The sequence below is a fragment of the Diadema antillarum genome, unplaced genomic scaffold, assembly GCF_040938485.1.
Source record: "Diadema antillarum isolate AM-2024a unplaced genomic scaffold, OU_Dant_1.0 seq00000978_RagTag, whole genome shotgun sequence".
Lineage (NCBI taxonomy): Eukaryota > Metazoa > Echinodermata > Echinoidea > Diadematoida > Diadematidae > Diadema > Diadema antillarum.
In genome coordinates this window covers 274,791-293,505 of record NW_027271818.1, presented here as the reverse complement: position 1 = coordinate 293,505, position 18,715 = coordinate 274,791, and the positions used below count along the sequence as shown (strand labels likewise).

Sequence of the window (18,715 nt, the reverse complement as noted above, 5' to 3'; positions counted from 1 at the left end):
GAGAAACGCTCTCCTTCCTTCATGTCAGAGCTGGCTAAAAATTGGATTTCTTTTATGGAAATGATGATTTGATTTCGAAACATTATATAAGAAGAATATAACAATGAAAATAAGGAAAACGAAAGTGGTAAAGAGAAAAAAGAAAAGGAAAGAAAAATCAAGACAATGCGAGGTCACAATATACGTTTGTGTATATACGCAAAATGTCTATTGTGTCCAATCGCGTATATCATAGATTACAATGGAAGTTCATTGAATAAAGTTAAAAAAAAAAAAGCTTTCCAAATAAGAATTTTGATGTTTGAAACACGCTCAACAGCTCTGATCTCTAGTGTTGATTACAGAAATGTCAAATTAATTACTTCGACAAATATGTTGCCCTATCAAAGCTAAAAGACAATGTATTGCTTGCTATGAAACAAAAATTACCTTGTCATGTTGGTGTTTGTGTTAATTCGAGTGACCGATAGACACAATATAATAATATTTCTTTTTAAAGGAGGCCTCTCTTCTCCAAATTAGATTATTCTGACAATGAAGTTCAAGTACATGTACAGTCAAACATATACTCATAGTTGTTCCTTTTTATCTTACAGTATTCGATTAAAGTTGGAGTCAAGACAAATGTAGCCTTTCGTCAAGATCCTCTCGCTGTATGGTGAAGAGAGCCCAGCCGAGTGGGGTTGCCGCGCTCCGCTGGGCTTGCTTCGCAGCTGAGCGAGGGGGCCTGGACAAATGGCTATCACAAATATTGCTCGCTAGCAAGGGCACCATGGAGCTCTGCCAATTTAGTTCAAACAAAATTAAGTTTGTTTGCAAAGTGGGACAGGTATTATTGTGCAAACCTTGCACCACTAGCTATGTTCACTGGCCTTCATAGTGATACGCACATTGTGAGAACGCAGAAAATGGCTTATTTTCGAAGCACAGAATTTCTGCCCAAATTCTTGCTTTTCTCCCTCCCCCCCCCCCCCTCGTTGTGCTGAGTCACCCTGTGGTGTGTTTTTGGTTTTTTCCAACACGTGTTGGCAGGATGGATTTTTTTTTAGCTACTTTCTAACCTTGAATACACCATTGGCTTTGTTCACTCAGCAAGGCCACGACTTATGTATTAAGACAATAGTTGTCAGTAATCCCGCTTCTAACCACCCCTCCCGTTTCTCCCTCTCTTACTCGTCGTGATGAATCGCCAAATACATGGGAAATCCCTACCATCTCCGTAGTTTCTTTATTCGGATACAAAATCCCGAACTCCTAAATTGATATGCATGCATGTGCCGACTGCATGTCCCGCCCGAAGGACAGAGGCGTAGATCAATGTTGACTTTTTGTGCCGTTCGAGATTCCGAGGAGACCAACACTATAGGCAGGGCTCCACACTAACTTTTATTTCTGGTGGCCCAAAGGCAAACATCCGACCTTTTTTGGTGACCCGATCAGGCCACCAAATGCTTCATTTCTGAAATTTTGGTGGCCCGACGTGCGTTTTTGGTGGCCCCGGGCCACCGGGCCACCGTTCGTGTCGAGCCCTGCTATAGGTGTAACACAAGCACTCGATCTGTGTGTCGCACATGTTGTATAGTTTGGGCATGCCTGGGACGTTTTGATTATATGATTATTTCAAATGACTGAAAAGGGTTTACCAACTTTATAACTGCAACTATGATGCATGGTTAAGTGGGATGAGTTTTACCACGACGAAAAACTGAAGGCAAGGGTACTTGTTATGTTACTAATAATTATAAGTGAAAAAAAATCCAACAAATAATAAATCAAAACAAGATGCAAAAACACTTCAAATGTTTTTAAATGTTTCAGTGGTTTCTGCTGATCGGATCCTCAGTGGAAGAGCATTCCAGAGAGATGGGGCTGCAGAAATAAAAGCTTTTTTTTTATCCGAGAGCTGAGACGATTATTTAGGCTGTTAGATGTTTACTATAGATTCTGAGATCAGGTTTTGCAAAATATTTGGAGCCGAAGAATGCACTGCTTTCCATGTGTGGAGCAGTATTTTAAACTCCATCAATCCTTTTGGACACTGGTTGCCAGTGAAGACTTTAAAGAACTGGAGTAACTTTGGAGAAGCAAAAACATTCCACTGAAGACCCGAGCAGTGGTATTTTGAGCACATTGTAATTTAGCAAGTTGTATAATATATAAGCATTGGACCACAACGCATTTCTCTTCCATAGTCAATATACGAGGCAAACATAATATGCTATGAATAGATAACGGAGGGACTACGGACTCGCACATAATGCACAGCTAATAAAGCATGCACTGAGAGGCTCTAGCTGAAATTTTGGATTCTGAGGTGCCTGTACATAGCAAGGCACTGTTTTCTGAGGGGAAGAAGAAAATAAAAACTGTCACCAGTCACCGAAGTATCCATGATTTCAGCTGGTACCTAGAAAATTGTGCATGGTATAAACTGTATTTGATTTAAATAAAAGTGTAAAATTTCAGACGTAGGCCTATATAACATAATAATAGTGATAATAAAAGTAAATTGCATCTACTTACCACGTCTGCTCATTTTTCCTATTCACACAAGGCCATTTGCTTTAATCCAATGATGTAACAATAACCATCAAAACTTGACGTTGAATTAAAGTATAACTATAGAAACGATGAAAACTGGTAAACTCGAGCACATTTGCAATGCCTATAAATTTCATTTAAATGTAAATATTTACCACACATCCATGGGAATCTAATGTGTGCAGTATAGTGTAGCGCAAACACATGCCACCTCTCCAAACTCATGCCACCAAAACAAAACAACATCAAAAACTCGCAAACACAAACACACACACACACACACACACACAAACAAACAAACATACACACATACACGCACAAACAAACAACGATCAACGAATCAGTTGTGAAGAACTGCTCACTGTTGAGTGGAGATGCCAAAACCCATAATCTGTAACTTGTACAGGTGCATTTGAACTTGAACACAGGGACAGGCATGTTTTTATTTCTCAACACAATGAATTCGCCGTACTAATAAAATGTAGGTCTAGAACATAACGCTAGACGTCAAAATGATATTGCTACAGTGTTGCTTGTTACCAAAGTAAAAGAAAAAGAGAAAAAAAAAATACAAGCCAGAGTATTGAAGCGTTTTGCTTTAGAGCACGGGCGTGCTGCCCTAGACATTACTATGGAAACAAAACAAACACAAACGCATGGGGGTAAAACGCACACACACACACACACACACACACACACACAAACAAAAAAAACAAAAAAACACACATGCAAGTGAACAATGGATTTCTTACACATAGTGCTCTTTTTTTTTCTTTTTCTTCTTCTTCTTCTTCTTCTTCTTCTTCTTCTTCTTCTTCTTCTTCTTCTGTACTGGCTGGTCCATCAACCATTTGAATCTACACACTCGTATTGCGAAAGGGCAAGGAAACGGGGCGATCCGGGGAAGTCCCTGCTTTCCTGGTTGCGTCATGCTCACTGTGTTGGCTTTGACGATGATTTGATCATGTACAGTATTACACGTAAGATGCGCGCGCCCACGCGTTCAAACGTTGTTAGGAACAGGGAAGTCCCCAAATGCTAGTCCGCAGGCACATGTTCACGCAAAAACATAAAAGGTCTCTTCCCAGCAGAATCTCATCATTCAACAGTCAACTACTGAGAACGGCACAAGATATCAAGGGAGTGCGCGCATACCAGAAAATCCTCTCGTAGAAAACTCTCAAGAGTCTGCTCTGATTTCAAAATAATATCATATTCCAAAGCGTGCCGTTCACTCTTCACGAGGTGCATCAACGCTATAAGTGTCAGATCCCCAGAATTCTGAGCAACAACAAAAAGCCAAGATGCTTTCCACCGATTCTTTTAAAATCACTACAGTAAACGTTATTGATTGTACGATGGGCGGCGGCGACGAACGCGGCTTGGGCATGGCAGCCCATGGGCAAGAGGAGACGGACGGCGTCGGATCTATTTTGGGGAGAGTCGCCGAGAACATTGGCGACATCGTCGAGAACATTAGCGACATCGTCGATACGGGGGAGAATGGAGCGAGGCGCTTCTTGCAGCCGTTCACCTTTCCGTTGTCATCATTATCAGAGGTAAGATACTCCTTGACAGGATAGTATGCATGCCTGTATCAAAATATAAAATATATTACGATAGGCCAATATAAACCACCTTGTGAGACGTTTAGCATACGCAAGATGTGGTAACTTTATGATGTAGGTAGGGCCCTACTTATCTTTTCGTTCCTTTCCTACAAAATATAGCTCCCGACGCGTAACTTGAGATTTCAGTATCTTTTCAATTTTGCCTCTATATACCGTTTGTTGAAATTTGGCCTGTTTATTAGGGTTTAATCAAATAATTAATGATTAGAATTGCACTTAAACATCAGCAGCCACGAAGCTTACATGTGATATATGTACTACGTTTGATGTATTTTGTCTGTTCGGAAAAAAACGGCGTGCATTATTCCACTCACCCCGTCACCCTGCAAGTGCTACTGAATACGAACCAATCTTACGACTAAAATGGGCAGAACAGGCGATGTCCCGTGCTAAAAACAAACAAAGGAAGTTGATGACGTACCGATGTTGGCCCTATATACACGATAGTTTCTCTTTATCAAATGCCTATATTATTTGTTGTGTGTTTGTTAGTGTGTTGGGAGTGTGTGTCTGTGGTGTATGTGGGAACCATATATGCCATACACAATAAAAAAAAAGTATGCAAAGCAAATAAGCGAAAAAGAAAGATGACCAGTAAAAATATCTAAAATATCACGTCATGTGACAAGTTAGTGTCAGCTGCACTAAAAAAAAAGTTATAATTCAACGGAACAGTGAAAATAACCACATGATAAGCTTGCATTTTCCATTATAGACGTAATAGCCAGGCATATGTTTCAGCTTCATGCATTGGTTGCGGTTTTTGCACAAAAGAATAATGGAACCATTTTCAGAAGGGTGAATGCAAAGCCCGCCCACATCAGCTGACACTCTCAGCACATACCGTGTGAAAATAACGCCGTTTACGTTCGAACAGCAGCGAGCTCGTGTTGAAGTTGGTTCGTAAGTGTCAGAAATGGGTATAAAATACAACGGAAATCTGAATGCTGAACAAGAAAGAGGATTTCTTATGTGAGGTGTGTGGACCGGCAGATTCTTAATTCAACAGCGGTAATCGAGGCTTCGCATCCTAATCGTCCTTGTCCTCTTTCAAGTGCTTTTACAGAAAGATGATAATTATTACAATAAATCATCTGAGTTCACTTTAGAACAACTTGCATTAATTTAAGGTAAAGCTAGCCATTTCTAACCATGGTTTTCAATGAAATTGTTCCTCTTTCAAATACATATAATATTTTCTATACACTGCAAAAAGTCCGGTGTTAAATAGTGAACACCGAGCTGGTGTTGAATTTTCGGTGCTCATTTATGGTGTTAAATTAACACCTACGGGTGTCATTTCCAAATTTTAAACTGTTTTTTGAAGAGTTTCTTAGTAACTGCACTTCTTGTTGATTTTTAATTTAAACAAGACGATCAAGAATTTTACATTAAAATACTAGATTTTTGAAAAAATGTGAAAATAAATTTACACCAAAGTAACACCAGCTGGTGTGGTCCCTTATTGAAGCTGGACGGGTGTTAAACCATTGATATTAACACCAGCAAATATCAAATCAACACCATGTGGTGTCATTTTTGAATTAACACCAGTAGTGTCAAAATAACACCAGGTACAGTGTCAAATTAACACCACGAAGTGTCAGGTGAACACTTTTCAACACCATCACAGTGCATTTTTAACACCTGTGGGTGTGGTCCTTTATTGAAGTTTGATCGGTGTTAGATTTAACACCAGTGGTGTTAAATCTAACACCGATGTTTTTACAGTGTACTATTGTGTACATCATGTATGATATCTACACTGCAAAAGCATCGGTGTTAGATTTAAACCATGGGTGTTAAATCGAACACCGATCAAAATGCCAATAGAGGACAACACCGACAGGTGTAGAAAGTGTTCACCTGGCACTTCGTGGTGTTAATTTGACACTGTAGCTGGTGATATTTTTGACACTATGCTGGTGTTAATTCAAGAATGACACCGCATGGTGTAATGTTGATTTGACATTGCTGGTGTTAATGGTATAACACCCGCCCAGTGTCACTAGGAGAACACACCAACTGGTGTTACTATGGTGTAAATGTGTTTACACATTTTTTTTCCTTCAAAAATCAAGTACTTTGTCGGAAAATTCTTCATCGTCTTGTCGAAGTTCAAAATCAACAAGAATTGCAGTATTTCAAAAACTTTTCAAAAACAATCTTGTATCTTGAAATGACACCCGGAGGTGTTAATCTAACACCATAAATGAGCACCGGAAATGTAACACCAGCTCGGTGTTTCATATTTAACGCCGGACTTTTTTGCAGTGTAAATGAGCAAATATCGGCTATAATGACTATTGCATTCGAGGTGGAAAGATATGACAGTATTGTGCGTATATCAAGCCTATCACAAAAAGTAACGAAGAACCTTACCTCAATTTTCTGTGAGAAAGAACAGGTAGGACAGATGAATAAAAAAGAAACGAAAAGAATAAAAAAGATTGTATCAGTTCAGACACAATGAAAGGAATTTAGTCTAGCTAGCAATGAGGAAGTTTCCGACAAGAAATACTTATTTTTTTTTCTTTCTTGCTAAACTCTGTGTCCGTGGATCTTTTGAAATCGAATATTGCACTTCACTTCTGCTTTCAACCCTCCTCCCCCCCCCCCCCCCCCCCCCCCCCCCCCCCCCCCCCCATCGCTCCCTGTCTTCCAACTTGCGATATTTCGCTGCTCCCGATGTATTTATAGGCGGCGAACGAAGAAGAAGTAGGAAACACCGTGTTCGTGTCTGGCCGGAGCATTCCCCGCCGGTTCGGCGTACATCTCGTCCGCGAGGCCGAAGGACACAAAATCGCAAAAGTGTTCGACCAATCCCTGGCTCATCATGCACAGTTGAGGTAAGACAAAAACAAAAAGAAAAACAGTTCTTCCCATTTTTTAAAACTTCCCTTCGTCATAGATACGCCACTTAATTTGGGAAAGATACAAAGCTGTAAAGTTTCAAAACGATGACACTGGTCGTAATCATACTAGTGATGTGTATTAGAAGGAGTGATTACTAGTACTGTATATTGTGTCTTCGTTTCACGAGGTTCTCACTTCTGCTCCACAAATCTTCACCAAATTCCTTTTGTTTCGATCGAAACGCAACAAATTACACTCGTCGCGTGAAATGATTGTAGAATGGTTAAAAAAAGGACGTTGGAAACACTTCATTTCTAGCGAATACCAAGATGTTCCCTTCTCTCTTTCACGTTTGTCTTTTTAATTCTGTCGGATATCCTATAGATTGATGTCGTTAACAGGGAGGGGCACGTACGATGAGGTCGCTTGTTTGGTATTTCATATGGTATTCACTCTTACGTCATAGAATTTTATACGCTTGACGTCTTCTAGGGAATCGGACATCATCACCCATCTGAATGGCGTGGAGCTGGGTTCCAAGAACATCATCAAAGTGCACGAGCTTTTCTTGGATGTTGAGACCAAACTGACCCTGGTAAGTTGGTTCCACTACAGCTAGACTAGTCTCGAGGCAAGGCCTCTAGCTTATTAATTTCTATACCACACACCGCGCGTCCTTTCCGAGAATGAGGGCGAGGCAAGGGGCAGCCTTTTGACAAGGCCTCGTGGCTGGGGAATGAGACTAACTCGCCACACCGAGCATTGCTAGAAATCGGTGAAAGCGGTTCCGTTCTCTCGCAGTAAGTCTCTTTTTTCAGCCACGAGGCCTTGCCAAAAGGCTAGGCAAGGGGTGAAGGAACGCGCGAGCAGGAGGCAAAACGCACCCGCTCATGCTCCCTGGACAACAACCTAGTTTTGAACGCAATAAATAAATAAATAAATAAATAAATAAATAAATAAATAAATAAATAAATAAATAAATAAATAAATGAATGAATGAATTTAAATGAATAAATACATAAATAAGAATAAATAAAAATAAACAAATAAACAAATAAATAAATAAATAAATAATTCAATAAATACATGTGTAAATAAATAAATAATGTTGCTAGCCAAGAGGCCCAACATACGTTTACAACAGAACTTAAGCCAACTGATGAATGTTCCGCACATTCAATATACCGTAGACTACAACTCTCTACACATCCTTTTCCTAAGCCCTTACATTTCATAATTGTTTGTCTTGTTATTGTCGTTGTTTAATTTTTCTGGGTGAAGAACCTGTCAATCACGCTGTTTCTCTAGATGTCTATTGTTACACAAAATGCCAGTCATGCACCGTCGATCGGTATCCATCTGTAATACTCATTCTTGAAGCATCAGTTTTCCTTGACACACTCTGCTGTGTAATACTCTGAGTTTAATGTACAATTCACAGAGTATACATTAGTCAGTCTATCACCTTCTACCTTTCCGATGCTTTGCGCAAGCAAAAGTTAAACACAAAATATATAACAGTTGGCTTGTTTAAGAAATGTCTGATGCTATTTTCCTGCGAGAGCTATCTCCTAGGTATGCATTTAACCTTTTCGAAATTCTCCAACATGTCTCATGAATGTACTTCCTTCTTGCAGAAAATTCTGAGAGAGGTCGAGATCTGTGGAAACTTCGAGTTGGTTGAGCACGAGATCACCATTACGATTGATATCGAGAGTAAGTTCACATCATTGACGGGAGGGGTGAAATACCAAAATCTCTTTCTATAGTTAGAATAAAGAATAAACCCGACATCAAGAGTTAAAATTAATTCTAAAGTTCTACAGAAGAGAGAAAGAGAGGGAGAGATATCCGAGAGAGAGAGTGGTGGGGGATGGAGAGAAATGAACGACTGTCAGTGTAGATATTCAGATGGTAGCAAAAAACAAAAACAAAAACAAAAACAAATAATATATATGTATATATATATATATATATATATATATATATATATATATATATATATATATATGACAGATGGTAGCAAAAAACAAAAACAAAAACAAAAACAAATAATATATATATATACATATATATATATATATATATATATATATATCCTATATATATATATATATATATATAATATATATATATATATATATATATATATATATATCTTCCACCTAATTACTACTTGGCGGTACGTATCCTAAATAATTTCAATCTTCCAGTCTCTAAGAGAAGAACTTCTTAGGCGCCAAGAGGGACGCTCCTGCTATGGATGTTGAAGAAGTGTTCATCACCATCCATATAAAATAGAAACACAACTAACGAACAGTCGTATAGATGTTGTACCAAGATTTTTTTATTGCCATTTATGTTAGTATAGTATTTCGTATAGGGCAATGTGATATACGGCCAGGGCTTTCAAGTCCATTGTATTCATTGAAACTCAAGACATATTTTTTCAAACATATTATTATTATTATTATTATTATTATTATTATTATTATTATTATTATTATTATTATTATCATTATTATTATTATTATTATTACTATTATCATTATTATTACTATTACCATTATTGTTGTTGTTTGATACATCATTATTATATTCATTATTATTATTATTATTATTATTATTATTATTATTATCATTATCATTATCATCATTATTATTATTATCATCATTATCATTATCATCATCATCACTATTTACCATCCCCGCTGTATAGCTACTGATTGCTCCGTTGAGGTGGTGGTCACGTCATCGGGGGTGCGCATCTTGCCCGTGACGGTAACATATTACATAGCCCAGGATCACCACAACGAATCGCAGGTGTTCATGCAGTCCAATGCACGCACGGGAAGACTCGCCATGCGAGCACAACGAGGTATGCCATGGAGCTAATTGACATGGACGGTTATCAAACTCTTGAGCAACCGCCGTTATTGTTTTTGCTCAGGAGAGCGGGGATTCTCTGTTGGTTGAAAGGGTAACTAAAAATAACTGGGTAAATCCATGTCATTTTTTTTGTGTTGAGTTGATTAAAATCAAAGCAGGAATTGATATCAGTATAATACATTGAACAGCAAACGATTTTTAAAGAAAATTTAAAAGAATGCTTCCCTCAGACATGTTCATGCCAGACCCAAAACAAAGAAATGGATAGGGGATGAAATAGCGCACTACAGTACTCAGAGGGGAAAAAAAGATCCGTTCGTTTGAATACAATGTAAACTCACCCATTGATTTCATCCTGAAGATCAAGGCAATGAAACGCATCATTCATCAACGGTCATTCTGGGCACCGCTTCATGAAAGCTGTCAGCCCTGACAAGTTGCTAGTTTCTGACAATCGCCATAGTAACAGTCAGTGACCTCTCAGCCAATCAAAACCAAGAATTTTATTGGAATGTTCAGAGACATCTTTCATGAAACGGTGCCCAGGGGAGCATTCATGAAGTGTTTTGTCAGATTTTTTTTTTCTAAAAAACTGTCATAAGCTACTAAAATCTTTGCATCTGATTGGCTCAGAGCAAATTTGTCCGACAAGTTTGTCAGACAAACCACTTCATGAAATGTTCCCTCGGTATTTAGGCCTGTTATTACTGCATGATTATTATAGTCTTTAAATTGAATCAATCAGCTATATTCAACCATCACCGATTAATAATGCCTATGTCAATTTTACCTTTCAATATTTTGTTTCACATATTTTCTCACAACGAAGACATAACAATGCAATCAATATACAGTTACGACAAAGCGTTGTGCATAACAAACCCCTTCCAAAAAACAAAAACAAAAACAAAACAAAACAAAACACGTATAGCCGCTATTTCAACCACGTGGTATTAACCAAAGAACAAGAATTATCCTTGAACTGACATGAAATGTGTTTATATAAACACTAACACATTTTGGTGACATATCCATTTGTATTTTGTTCTTCTTTTTAATTTCCGCACGCAGGTGAATTTGAACTCGTACCTGTAGCGTGCTTCCTAAGCCGTCCTGTGAGCACCTTGTACGTTCTGCGGAACGCATCGTCAAAAGAAGCCTTCAGCAGTGCCACCATCAAAATGGAGGTGAGTTACAGAACTGGCGCCTTGCTGCACCTCACAAGTCTAAAGAGAAACTCTGTGCAATGTTTACTTCTTCCATGAATTATTGAGAATAAATTCGTACAAACAGGATAGCGAGATTTTCACTAAAATTGGAAAGATTTTTAAGAAAGATTCAGAAGTTACAAAGTTCACCTTTATTTAACAGAATAGTGATATAGCTCATGATTACATAATAATATATGCAAAGTAGACGGGTATGATGATGTCATCACCCCATTAGTCCCAGTGACTTCCACACTAATTTTAACTGATTTTTTAAAATGAAGTTCTCTGTTCATTTCACGCTGACTTCAAACAAATGTTAAGCTTCACACTTTGAAAGAATAATGCGTAAGTGTGGTGTATAATCATATTTGTTACAGATTTTCATTTTAAATGAAAATGAATGAATATAAATCGATCCGTCCTAACCTTTCTATTTTCTTGTCTTTGTCTTTTCCTTTGTTCAAAATTAAATTCCACTATCAACGTAGCCTTTCGACGAGTCGGCAATCGAAGATTTCTTGCTCGACATCACGAAATTCGAGAATAATAGATACGTCTTCCGTCGCGCCGAGTGCAAGCGTAGACGTAAGTATCATGAACTCAATAGTCAGTATCATACTGTAATTTGAAATGCATATTGCAGTCAAGTATTGATCGCGATCATATTGTCACTGTGGGACAGCATTGATCGCGATCATGTTGCCACTGGTCCAGTATTGATCGCGATCATGTTGACACTGTGGTGATGTTGACAGTGATTAAATGGTGGAACACCGTAGCATCTAGGATATAGCTCTGAATGTTGTTCAAGGACCTAAGTTTAATATTGCCAATGCATGACTTGTGTTGACTCATGATACCCTCAACATCACTTATGTGATCAAATCAGTATCTAAATACATGCCATATATTCTATATTTTCTATCTTTCTTTCTTTTGGTGAGCGTATCCAAGTAATCTGAAGAAAAATAATAGAAAAATTTACTTTGAAATATACGGCACATATACAGATATTTGTTTGGAAACATAAATAATGATCAGGGTAATACGAGTCATTACAAGTCAATATTAAATGCGTGTGCATTGCATAATATTCCTTTAATAGATGCCTGCACGGTGCTTTCATTTATGGAAAACATGTTTTGCCCGTCGTGTTCCCCGTGACCCAGGTGTAAAATGAATACCTGGTAATGTTTGGGGTAATAATAACGGCAGGGACTTCTGGAAGAGTAGCATTAACACTGAAGGGACCAACCTGGGGCAAATAACACCATTCTGAAGTAATTTATCCAAGGATTGATATGCATAGCTGAGTTGATAGAAGATAACTTGAGCGAGATCGAAAGTTATAGATAGCTACAGATTGTATTCATCACTGGTATTTATGAGCGAACACGAGTCAGCTGCGAAATATGACCTGTATTTATCATTTTGTATTTGTTTGTTTCTATCGGTGTTCTGCCAACACTTCAGAGCGAGAACAAGCTCAAGGGGGCCATTTCCTGAACAACGTCGATGGCGAGATAACCCTGACGTACTTCGACAGACCAACGCGAGTTTTGCCGTCAGGCGTTTTCGAGCTCATCGAAGCCAACCACGTCTAAAGTCCTCCAACCTCCTTCCTATCCTCCTCGTCCTCCGCTAGCAAGTGGTAATCATCGCCTTTTTCTTATTCCATATCTTCTTCAAATGCTGGGCCTTTAAGAGGTGTATGATTCGGACAGGTCTATGTGTCCTTTCTTCTTCTTCTTCTTCCTCTCCTTTTTCTTTTTCTTCTTCCTCCTCTTCCTCCTCCTCCTCCTCCCCCTCCTCTTCTTCCTCCTCCTAATCTCCCATTCCAGCCACCAGGGCTTTTTGGGCGTTTTGCTGATGGACATTTGACCATGTGTCTGTACAAATACTACCGACTATGCTTCTATTTCTTGATTTTTGTTTTTTTCTTCTCCCTATCTCCTCCTCATCCTCAATGCTATCCTCATTTTCTTCATCTTTCTCCCTTTTGTCTTCTTGGTCAGTTGGCTCCTTATGTTTCAGGGAGGGAGGGGTTTCAGTGGCGGATCCAGGAGGGGGCACCCGGGTGCGCCCCCATTATTTATTCATTTTTAAAAAAATAAAATAAATAACAAGAAAAAAAAGGGGGCGCGTGCGCCCCCCTTTTTTGTAATTCCTGGATCCGCCCCTGAGTTTATAAAAGAACAAAGGCATCTTTAAGTCCCAAGAAAAAAAAAATTACTGATCAGAGTGAAACATTTAGTAATGCAGCCGAACAATTTCATGCACAGAATTTCGCAATGATGCCTTATACAATGATATTTCATATCTCTCGTGTTTTTCTTCCTCCTCTTGCCTGGTAGTAATGCCAATGCTTCCCAGTCATTCCTCATCTAATCATTTTTACTCTTTGTCACTCGTGCAAAAAATTGTAAAGAAGGAAAAAGAAAACGAATGTGATGATGTACAATGTCCACCTAGATAAAGTACTTAACGCCATCATTTCTTGTAAATAGTGTACAGTTTAGACTAAGCAAATCATATGTACATGTAATTCCCATCTGCGAGAAATTCTTAGGGGGATATATGGAGTGTTTGTAAAGATTTTTACCCCCTCTGTGACACCAACCATAACCAGTAAACAAATGGAGGTAGGGCCTACTCCGGCAGTCTAACAAGGCGTTTGAGTGGAGAGGTTCCAGCAGTAGAGGTTTTTTGTTTTCGTTTTTCGTGACAATAGGGTGTAGAGAAACCCCCCTAGCACAGTAAATTTGGGTACCCAGATTTTATAAATCCCAATTAGACAGGGGCCGCTGAACATTTATTTACAATTGAGTTTATGTGTGTGTGTGTGTGTGTGTGGGTGTGTTTGAGGGGTGGGGGAGTAGTGCTTGTGGCTGGTTGATTCAAGGGTCAGCCCCCCCCCCCCCCCAATTTAGCAGCCCCTGTAAAAACATGGCAACTTTGTGCCTGTAAGTACTAGATTAAAGGAGATAGGTTGATCGTTATGTAGGCCAGTTTGGTTACACCTACTCTACTAACTAGTAATATTGGCAAAACATTATTTTTATAAAAACTGTCTGTGTAAGACGTTAATGTATGTAGGATGTAACATCCACCAATATGTTGAAACCTTGAAATGAGAAAAGAAAAAAAATATGGAATTGGAAAAATACCTTGTGTAGCAATATCAGACTGACGAGGGCACTATTTCTGAAATTCTGTTCTCCCGTCAAATGACAGTGTCCAGATAGACATACAACAGGTGGAGGTGTGACAAAGCAGTCATTGACATAGAAAAAGATGTAATGCAAGTATTACGTATTTGGCATTCCATAGATTATGCTTACTGTCAGATATTCCAAGTCCAAAGTGCGCATCATTTTTAGCCGTTTAATCCTTCTCCCTGCTTGATTTATGACAATAATCCCTAAAATTACTTTATAATTGTCTAGTGTTACCACAATTTGATTACTGTTCTGTTGTTTGGTCAAACAGATTTCAATACCATACAACTAAGCTAGAAAAAATTCAAAAGAGGGCAGCAAGAATAATTTTGGACAAAACATATGACACACCGTCGGCTGATTTATTCAAAAGTCTTAAATGGATGACACTAGACAAACGTTTTGATTTCAGCCGCGTTATGATGATATATAAATGCGTCCATAACTTAGCACCTTCGTACCTTCAGGTGCACTTAGTTAAGCCTAGTGATGTACATGAACATCATACAAGGCTAATAGACAGTGGAAATCTATGTGTGCCAAGATTTCGCTCTGATTGTCACAAGTGCAGCCCAATCGTATCCTCTGTACTTAATGGAACAGGCTAGATCATTCAATTAGATCAGCTTCTTCCATATATTCATTTAAGAGATTGTTTAAGCAAATTTGCTATTTGTAAGTAACACACGAAATTCATTCTGGGCTTTATCATTCCTGTATAATAGCGTTTTTAATTGGTATTTCGGCATTCTGGTGAACTCTTGCTGTGGCATGTACTTTTTATGTTACTTTGCAATGTACAGTATGCTGGTATGTATCTACACTGTATTATGTCATCTTCTGTATATACGTTTTGCTATTTAATGTACATATGTTCATCAATATTATTCAGGGCTCCATGGAAGACCACTATTTATTGGTGAATGGACTACCCTGACAAAAGATTAGAAATAAATAAATAAAAAAATTAAAACAATACTTGGGCGTATCAAACGAAATGCGTCAGTGTTTGAAATGTCAGGCATCAATTTACAGCAATCAAACGAGCATGAATATTGTAATTACATGGGAATGAAAATATTATGAACTTGTTTACTAGCTGCTTATACTAGGTAAAAGCACACAACAGCACTGAAATTTCCAAAACAAAAAAACAAAAAAAACCCCCCCACTAACCACTAACCAGTAGAAGAGTTATTCAATTTATCCGATGACGTATTTTTAAGATGTGTTGTAATGTGTTAAGAGCACCTTGAGCCTGTTCCACTGTACATAAGCTTTTAATGTCACTTTCATAGCAAGCAAAATTATCTAGCAGACAATACAAAGAATATGTACCATGAATTTCATTGATATGTTTTACTAGTGAGAAGTTTCAGCTACTGCAAGTTCACTGTGAATAAACGATTATTATGGGAAAAACCAAAAGAATTGAAACAAACTTGTCAATGCGGTGATCCGTTCACTCAGTTCTTCCTGTCCAACCTTCAGTCATTGATATGATTATATTTAAGAAAAACATCATTTCATTGTAATCTCACAGTACAACTATTGTGCACTTACGAAAGGATATTGTACTTGGTATTTTGTATGATCTGAACCCGTCGAGGACGGACTGATTATGCTACAACATGCATTTCCCATAGACACCTGCCCGAGTATACTCGGGACTCGTCCTCAATGGGTTAAACTCACTATACATGTATTAGTTTTGCCTAAGTAGGGGTAATAAATTAATGGATACACATTATATTCCTGTCATTATCTGCCATTGTCTATTTTGTTTGTCATAATATGTCTATTTATATCTTTGTCTACCTCTCTACAGTATCTCTCTCAATATCTATTCATCTATCTACATAACCCCAGCAATATGAAAATATGTATATGTATGTATGTATGTATGTATGTATATATATATATATGATATTTGTAGTCCGCGTGTTGGTACCAGTATAGAACAGATGAAGAAGTAGAGTGGTAATGCATTTTGACAGTCCAACAGTGCTATTTAGTCAGACCAAATAAATAGCACTGTTGGACTGACAAAATGCATTACCACTCCACTTCTTCATCTGATATATATATATATATATATATATATATACATGTATATACATATATATATATATATATATATATATATATATATATTAATATACGTATATACACATATGAGATATGAGAAAGGAAGGAGAATATATGTATATACATATATATGTGTGTGTATTTATATATAGCATGAAATGTGTGTCTTCAGCTGCTAAACCCCTGGGCCGTCGCATCTTAGTAGTGTGTATAACGAGAGTAAGGAAGAGGCGGTAGACGTAGCTTTTGAATCCTTTCAATTTGATTTTACTTTAGGGAAGGGCCCGAAAGTTCGAGAAGTAAAATCAAATTGTGAGGATTCAAAAGCTACGTCTACTGCCTCTTCTTTACTCTCGTTAGATATATATATATATATATATATATATATATATATATATATATATATATATATATATATATATATATACATACATACATATATATATATATATATATATATATATATATATATAGGAGAGTTCTCCAAATGCATCCTATATTTTACCACATGGATTTGTCATATAATTCACTTTAGCGCATTTTAATGCACTAAGGGCAGATGCACTAGCAAACATATAAAACAAATGAAATGATAATCCTTTTGTTATACAGTAAAGTTTAGATCAAATATGGGATCAATTGTTTCATTAAAGTGTTTGTTTTTGTCTTTTTAATAAAATTCTCCCTAATTACAAATTATGTAATTCTCCTTATGCCCAAAAATAGCATTATATATGAATACAAGTGTATATATACATATATATTTTCTATATTGCTGGAGTAACATATAGGGTTTCAAATGGGTTGATCAAGAACATACATTCATAGCAAACTCTTGTTTTCTTCACACAGCCCTAAGCTCATAGCTTCTCCATACTTCACTCTTTGTTTTTACGTCATTCTCTGAAATGACAGATTGAATGTAAAAACACAAGCAGTTACAAATATAAGGAAAAAGATTATATGTTATTTCATTGTCTTACAAATGTTTAATTGCTGTTCCAACAATTCCCTTACTTTCACAAAATATTGGAGATGAATTGCAATTTGATGCAGCTGTAGTCACATAATGGAATTGCTTTACAAGCATCTGTCCATGTAAGAACAGTAAATTCTCAAACATGTAGACAGCCTGGTTTTATCATCAAAAACATCAACATCAAAATAAACCCAGTACAACTCGGGGAAATTCTCCCCCCCCTCCCCCCCCCCCCCAAAAAAAAAAAAAAAAAAAAAATTGATCCTGAACAGAGAAAATAGCACTCAACCAAGCGCTAACTGTCCAAAAAAAGAAGAAAAAAAAAAAACAGCAAAGAAAAAACAAATGACATGCTACACTTTTTGGCAATCTCTGTTTTTTTTTACTAAATTATATTTCCCCAGTATGATGGTGAAAATTCCATACCATGTGCAAGTCAGCTTATATGAGTAAGCTTATACTTGATATCCAAATATGATAAGTGAAAACAATGTTACAGAGGTGAGGTAGCGCCCTCTCTTGGCCACAAGGTGAGAACACACAACTTATCTTAATTTTCTCTCCATCTAAAAATTATCTAAAGTATTGCAAGCAATTCTTTGTGCATCTTGAGGATTGAATAACTCTCTTTGAAGGGGGTGGGGGGAAAGAGGTCAAAATCACTCTTTACCTAAATTACTTACATAAATCAATTCCACATGACTTACCGTAAAACAACAAATTTTCAAATGCATGAAATTTTTTTCGGATTTTGCGCGGAGCCAAGATTTGCGAAATTAAAATTCATGCAAAGTTCTTGTCTACACTATAATGGACTGAATGCCAGGGGCAAGTGGTGAAAACTTCATGCTGTGAAAAAGGACGTCAGTTTCAAGTCGAAAATATTCACGCTGGAATATTTCTGGTTTTACTGCAACTTACATTTTTACAAACATTCAGCATATAACAATTCATTTTGTAGATGCAAATATTTGAAATATCATTTTGTCATACAATCAAGTTGTGTTTATGATTGTATATGAATTTCTTGCAAATGAAAAATAAGTGAAATGAAGTGAAAATATCACATCTGTCACAGGGAGGCCTGTTTCGTTAAGCCCTAGCCTCCTCCTGGCCTATGCAAAGTCGGACTGGATTTAGATGAACCACTTCATATCGGCATCCTGTCATCAAACTATTACGATACGATTCATCATTATATGATTCATAATGGTGCTTACTACTGATACCACCAGAGACTCCAACCCCAAGCACCTTCTGATCTGGAGATTCTCCCGCCTGAAACCCCTAGCAAACGGGAGA

The 18,715-nt window shown here is 37.5% G+C and overlaps 1 protein-coding gene across 1 annotated transcript; it reads left to right on the top strand.

Moving 5' to 3' along the window:
* Positions 1 to 3,899: 3,899 nt before the first annotated feature.
* On the top strand, positions 3,900 to 12,732 carry LOC139742065 (uncharacterized). The gene is made up of 8 exons (XM_071652626.1): positions 3,900 to 4,100; positions 6,873 to 7,021; positions 7,521 to 7,623; positions 8,666 to 8,744; positions 9,748 to 9,906; positions 10,989 to 11,104; positions 11,617 to 11,713; positions 12,602 to 12,732. Exons 1-8 carry the CDS (start codon positions 3,900 to 3,902, stop codon positions 12,730 to 12,732), a joined length of 1,035 nt encoding a protein of 344 aa, XP_071508727.1.
* Positions 12,733 to 18,715: the final 5,983 nt, after the last annotated feature.

Excerpts from the sequence above, each read along its gene's own strand:
- LOC139742065 (XM_071652626.1), top strand. The coding sequence starts at position 3,900 with ATGGGCGGCGGCGACGAACGCGGCTTGGGCATGGCAGCCCATGGGCAA. Across the intron at positions 7,022-7,520 it reads GCTCATCATGCACAGTTGAG|GGAATCGGACATCATCACCC; the intron begins GTAAGACAAAAA and ends GACGTCTTCTAG. Across the intron at positions 7,624-8,665 it reads TTGAGACCAAACTGACCCTG|AAAATTCTGAGAGAGGTCGA; the intron begins GTAAGTTGGTTC and ends TCCTTCTTGCAG.